Below are 6,604 nucleotides of genomic sequence, written 5' to 3'. Positions count from 1 at the left end.
TCTTCATTGTTTAGTTTTTGTCCATAAAGGGCTTTCTAGTAAAAATAAGTGCTACTCAATGTTCCTCACTTCATGTTCTTGTTATAACTTGTCATAACTAACTATGCAAGCTGTACAAACTCCCACAGAGAGATAAGATGAAGCCTGCATTCCCAATATAAAAGACATTGCATTCAGTCAGCCTACTAGAGTCAAGTTGAAACCATGGCCTTCCTGTGGATTCTCTCCTGTTTTGCCTTTGTTGGCGCTGCCTATGGTAAGTAATGCGATAGTATGTGCTGAAATCCAAATACAGGCACCTTGGACACACAGAAACCATGATTACACCTGTCTGGATGGGTCACTACAAATCACTGCCAACAAACCTTGTAGAGAGTACATGTCTTTCTTCCGAACTTTAAATTAACATGTTATACTATACTATATAGAATATGGGGTTCATTTATTTTTCAGCATACGTGGTCCCATTAGGAATCCAATAATGATAATAATAAATGTATGATGATGATGATAATGATGCTTATACACATAACAGTATCCACATTAGATGTATCCAGATTTTATTTACAATTTGTTTGTGTGTTTGTGTGTGTGTGTGTGTGTGTGTGTGTGTGTGTGTGTGTGTGTGTGTGTGTGTGTGTGTGTGTGTGTGTGTGTGTGTGTGTGTGTGTGTGTGTGTGTGTGTGTGTGTGTGTGTCTGTGTGCATTCAGGCTGTGGCTCTCCTGCCATCAGTCCAGTAATCACTGGATACTCCCGTATTGTCAACGGTGAGGAGGCTGTGCCCCACTCCTGGCCCTGGCAGGTCTCCCTGCAGGTAAATATACAACACCATTACCTTTATTTACAAGGTCTGTCTCTCTCACTGTCACCGTTATTATGGATACGTCTGTGTGTTACTTTTATTTTGTTCAAAAATAGACTGGGTAGTGCATTTATTCCACTTTCTTTACAACCACACATCACTAGTGTGTGTGGTGAGAGTAGGTGGATGGGAAGAGGGTACAGTATTGTATGTTTTGCTGTCATAATAGTTGAATTAATAATTACAGTATGTAAATCCTAAGGTTGCTGATAAATACAATCTGAATACAGGATTATACCGGCTGGCACTTCTGTGGCGGATCCCTGATCAACGAGAACTGGGTTGTGACTGCTGCCCACTGCAATGTCCAGTAAGTACAGTACACTAGAGTATTGCAGGCGTTCTGCTTTGCAGTGCTTTCTCACAGTACAGTAGTCCAGCTCCCTCTGCAATTCATATTATATTCTATCTACAGAACACATTAAGTAGGGTATTCCAAAAGTGATACCTACAGTAGGCTATAAGTATATTTCTTAAAAATGTAGGTGCAAAATAAACCAATCCAAAAGGCAAATAGGACAACAATACGCTTTTGGAAGATGCTTTCGTTGCAGTGGCTGCATGCTCATACAAGGCTCACCAAATTATTCTTAGAGATACACATACAGGTCGCCATTTTTTATTCCTTGTTACATGTTATGGGTCTAGTGAAAACGGGACTGCCAAATATTCAATACCTTCTGCGATTCTGCCGAAAATATATCCTTTGAGACAAACATCAGAGTTTTTTCTGGGCCAAACAAGGGAATCACGTGATGCTGGTCCACTTTCCTTATTCGCTCATAGGACTTGACGTACTGTATGTGTAGTCAGAAGAATAGTCCATACAGCTGGACATATGTTCATTACCACAACCACCATCCCTGAAAACGCCTGAAATTGCCCCGGCCGTGCCCCAGAAATCTGTGGCCTGGGTGTTTTCGCCCCCACCCATCCCTCCACGACCACATCGACAGAAGACCCAGGCCTCCCAGCTGGACAATACGTTTAGCCGTTGATGTCAGCTGGGTCCATTATACCCAGCAACTAACGTATCTGGACCCGATGCTCCTTCAAGCGCTTTTATTAAGCAGGCTCACAACATTTCTACTGTAATTTCAAATAGAGAGTCCAGGATAAGCAGTGGCTCTGCTAATTTAGCTAACTTAACTTACATTCCCTGTAGGGGCTATAGTACAGTAAAATGTCATAAAATAAACCTGGCACTTTTTAACATCAGGTCACTTTTAAACAAGTCCTCCTCTGTAAATGATATAATCTGTGAAGAGAAATTAGATATAATCTTTTTAACAGAGACATGGCTGGGCAACGATGGAGCTTTTGCACTTGGTGTCGCCTGCCCACCAAACTATCACTTTATTCAATCAGTGCGCGAAGGAAAAAGAGGCGGAGGCTTGGCATACATTTTCTCTGACATTTTTAAATTCAAGTGCCTGTCCTTTGGAAGTTTTTCATCCTTTGAATATCAAGCTAACTTATTTGAGAGTCAATCCTCTGTTCTAATGATTACGATATATCGCCCACCAAAATGTAGCAAAGCCTTATTTCTTACAGAAATATCTGAACTTCTATCTATCTGTTCCACGGACTATGAGAGAACCCTTATTGCTGGTGATACTAACTTGCATGTGGACACTGTTACTGATCTTACAGCTATGAGTTTCTTACAGTTACTGCATTCCCTTGATTTTGATCAGCATGTTACCGGGCCAACCCACAATCAAGGCCACACCCTTGATCTTGTGATCTCTAAAGGGCTAAATATTTCTATGGACAGGATTATCGCTAAGCCTGATTTATCAGACCACTATTTACTGTGTTTTAATATGACTGTCTCTGATCTAGAAAAAAACAATAGAGAATATACTATAAAAAAGAGATTTTTCGGTTCCTCGGCAGCAGAAGAGTTTGCCAGCCTTCTTGCGTGTGCACCCCGCCTTCCGGATATTCCCTCAGTAAATGATATGGTTCAACGTTTTAATCTTAAATTGGAGTCAGCTCTGGATATAGTGGCTCCTATGAAAACTAAAAAGAAATATAATTCCAAAGTAACACCCTGGATAAACGATCATATACGTTCACTCAAAAAACAATGCCGCAGAGCAGAGCGAGCTTGGAGAAAAAATAAATTAACAATCCACCTACAGATATTTAAGGCGTCAACAGCCACCTATAATAAAACCATGCGTCTGGCTAGGCAGGCCTATTTTTCCGGAATTATTAATGAGAATAAGAACAATGCTAGGGTCTTATTCTCTACCATTGAACGCCTTTTAAACCCCCCCCAGTCCTACAAGCAGTCACTCCCTGCCTCTAAAGCAAAGTGTAATGAGTTTGCATCCTTCTTTGACAACAAAATTGTTAACATTCGAGCTGGTATTACGAATAATACTGTCACAAATGCAAATGCGGTTAATGGTGCCATGTGTAAAAGCATCGATAAATCTAGGGGGAGCCTAGTATCATTTTGTGCAATTGATGAAGAGGAACTTCGTAAAACCATATCGCAAATGACATCGTCTTCTTGCTCGCTGGATGCAATACCCACGCCGTTTCTTAAAGAGGTTGTAGACTGTGTTATTGAAGATATCCTAAAAATAGAAAACAGCTCTATACAATCAGGTGTCTTTCCAGACTCACTGAAAACGGCTGTAGTTAAACCCTTACTCAAAAAACCCAACCTTGACCCGTCCGTGCTGGATAATTATCGACCCATCTCTAATTTGCCTTTTCTGGGCAAGGTCCTAGAAAAAAGTATCTTTCATCAATTGGATGTGTTTCTGCAGAACAATAAGGTACACAACAAATTCCAATCCGGCTTCAGGAAAGGACACAGCACAGAAACTGCACTTTTAAAAGTTATTAATGATCTTAGGGTGGCTGCTGATAACAAAGATGTGTCCGTTCTCCTACTGCTGGACCAATCGGCGGCTTTTGACACAATTGACCATACAATTCTAATACAACGTCTCGAACACTGGGTAGGACTGTCAGGTACAGCTCTGTCCTGGTTTTGCTCTTATCTGACAGGCAGAAGCTACTCTGTTAATCTAGCTGACTTCGAGTCAAACAAACACAACATCTGCTCTGGTATTCCACAGGGCTCGATTCTTGGTCCTTTATTATTCTCCCTCTATATACTGCCGCTGGGAGAACTTATTTCCTCTCACGGTGTGAATTTCCATTTCTATGCTGATGACACCCAGTTGTACCTTTCGGTGGCTACGGACGACCCCTGTGCTCTAGACCCATTGCTGACGTGCGTGTCCAGCATAAAATGCTGGATGAGTGAGAACTTTCTCAAGCTAAATGAGGACAAGACAGAAGTTCTCATAATAGGTTCTACTGCCCAGAGAGAATCAATAATAAATAGACTTGGTAACCTGGCTAAAGAAAATAACACCTCTGTTAAGAACCTGGGGGTGATCATTGATGCTGAATTAAATTTTAATACACACATTAATCATGTCACGAAGATTGCCTTCTTTCACCTTAGAAATATTGCGCGAATTAGAGCCTATCTGTCGCTGAACGATGCAAAAACGCTGATCCACGCTTTTGTTTTCTCTCGGCTTGATTACTGCAACGCACTTCTCTCTGGTCTGCCAAAGAAAACAACTGACAGATTACAACTTGTTCAAAATGCAGCAGCCAGAGTTTTAACAAAAACTAAGATAAGAGAACATATTACTCCAGTTTTAGCGTCGCTACACTGGCTCCCGGTTGTTTTTAGGATTGATTTTAAAATTCTTTTACTTGTTTATAAAGCTCTAAATGGTCTGGCACCTTCGTACCTCTATAACTGCCTGCATAGATATGTTCCAACCCGCCCACTCAGGTCCTCTAGTGCAGACCTACTTGAGGTGCCAACAATGACATATAAAAAGGCAGCTTTCTGCTTCTATGGACCGACAGCTTGGAATAAACTACCACTACACCTAAGACAGGCAGCCTCGGTGGATAGCTTTAAAGCACAGCTCAAGACCTATTTCTTTACTCTTGCTTTTAGCTAAATTTTTTAATCCCTATGCTGCTATTGACGTCCGCACGGCTCTGAAATTGTTCTTCAATGTTCTATGCTTTTATTTTTTCTTGCTTTATTTTACTTATCTCTTTTTTATGTATTTTTTATCTCTATTCTACTTTTTCTCTGTTAAGCACGTGTGCTTCATTTTATGCTCTGTAAAGCACTTTGAGCTGCATTTCATGTCATGAAAGGTGCTATACAAATAAAGTTTTATTATTATTATTATTATTATTATGACTGCTAAAACTTGACTTGGCTAATTCATTAAGTAATTAATTAGCACCATAATTGAATTTGAAACCTTTCCAGAAATTCTCACCGTTTGGTCCTGGGCGAACACGACCGCTCTTCCAAGGCTGAGGAAATCCAGACCCTGAAGGTTGGAAAGGTATGGTGTTCTGTTTTATAAGACATGCATAGGGAGGTACACAACTTCTCACAATGTATTGTCAGGATACTGTGGTTTCAATCATTACACTCTTCTCCATTACCTGCTCATAATATTGAGGCACATCTTCATGTTCCTGGCTACAAAATATTGTTGTAGCCATACATTTACTCAAATAAATAAATAAATAACAGCTACTGTAAGTTGACTGTGTATTTTCTCTGATAGGTCTTCATGCACCCCAACTACAACCAATTCACCACCACCAATGACATCATGCTGGTCAAGCTGTACACCCCTGCCAAGTTGAACAAGCATGTGTCTCCCGTGTGTGTGGCTGAGACCGGTGACAACTTCCCTGCTGGCATGAAGTGCGTGACCTCTGGATGGGGCCTGACCCGTCACAATGGTGAGGGAAGGACAGGAAACACATTTTTCATCACTTTTTTCAAGTTATTTACTCTTACTGTGATTATGGGCAATTCAATGTACCTCAATACCATAGTCACAGTCAAGAATGTTGTCAAGGCCTTTGGTGTGGTCTCCTTCCCACAGCAGTAATTATTTTGGTTTGTCTACCATTATAGCCAATGGTAGACAAACCCAACTAGGCGATCTATTCAATTAAACTTTGAATCCTGTATGTTTTCTTTCCAGCTGGTAGCACCCCTGCCCTGCTCCAGCAGGCTTCTCTCCCACTCCTCAACAACGACGATTGCAGACGTGTGTGGGGAGACAGGGTCAAACCCATGATGATCTGTGCTGGAGCCTCTGGAGCTTCTTCCTGCATGGTGAGTAACACAAAGAGAGAGAAAAACATCAAGATGACATTTAGACATAAAACACATAAACAACACGACTGCTTGTTGTTTCAGGGTGACTCTGGTGGCCCCCTGGTCTGTGAGAAGGCTGGAGCCTGGACCCTGGTTGGTGTCGTGTCCTGGGGCAGTCCCACCTGCTCTCCCACCAAGCCTGGTGTGTACGCTCGCGTCACTGAGTTCAGCGCCTGGATTGACCAGACCATCGCTGCCAACTAAACCTGTCAGCGATGTCATTCTAGTTAGCATTTAACCAATTTAACCAATTAAAACAAATTCAAACTTGATTGTCTGGATGTATTTTGTCCTTATGCAATTTGTTTCTGGTAATAAATGCATATTTTGCTTATAATACGCAGTAAAAATGTATAAATAAATATTGGATTCATGGTTTTATACAAGTGATTACTAATAATCTTTCCTGTAGCTTCTAACAGTATACATGTATACTGTATGAGAAAAGCTGTATTTTAATGTACTTGGCAGTAGAATCAACTTAAATTAGAAA

General features: G+C 41.0%; 1 protein-coding gene across 1 annotated transcript; it reads left to right on the top strand.

Annotated features, from left to right (window-relative positions):
* Positions 1-204: 204 nt before the first annotated feature.
* LOC308288427 (chymotrypsin A-like) lies at positions 205-6,315 on the top strand (the record flags this gene model as incomplete). Its single annotated transcript, XM_080729864.1, has 7 exons — positions 205-256; positions 712-815; positions 1,094-1,173; positions 5,200-5,278; positions 5,507-5,687; positions 5,936-6,069; positions 6,154-6,315. 7 exons carry the CDS (start codon positions 205-207, stop codon positions 6,313-6,315), a joined length of 792 nt encoding a protein of 263 aa, XP_080585990.1.
* Positions 6,316-6,604: the final 289 nt, after the last annotated feature.

The sequence above is a fragment of the Nannobrachium achirus genome (genome assembly GCF_963921795.1).
Source record: "Nannobrachium achirus genome assembly, chromosome: 7".
Taxonomy (NCBI): Eukaryota; Metazoa; Chordata; class Actinopteri; order Myctophiformes; family Myctophidae; genus Nannobrachium; species Nannobrachium achirus.
This window is presented reverse-complemented; position numbering and strand designations above follow the sequence as displayed.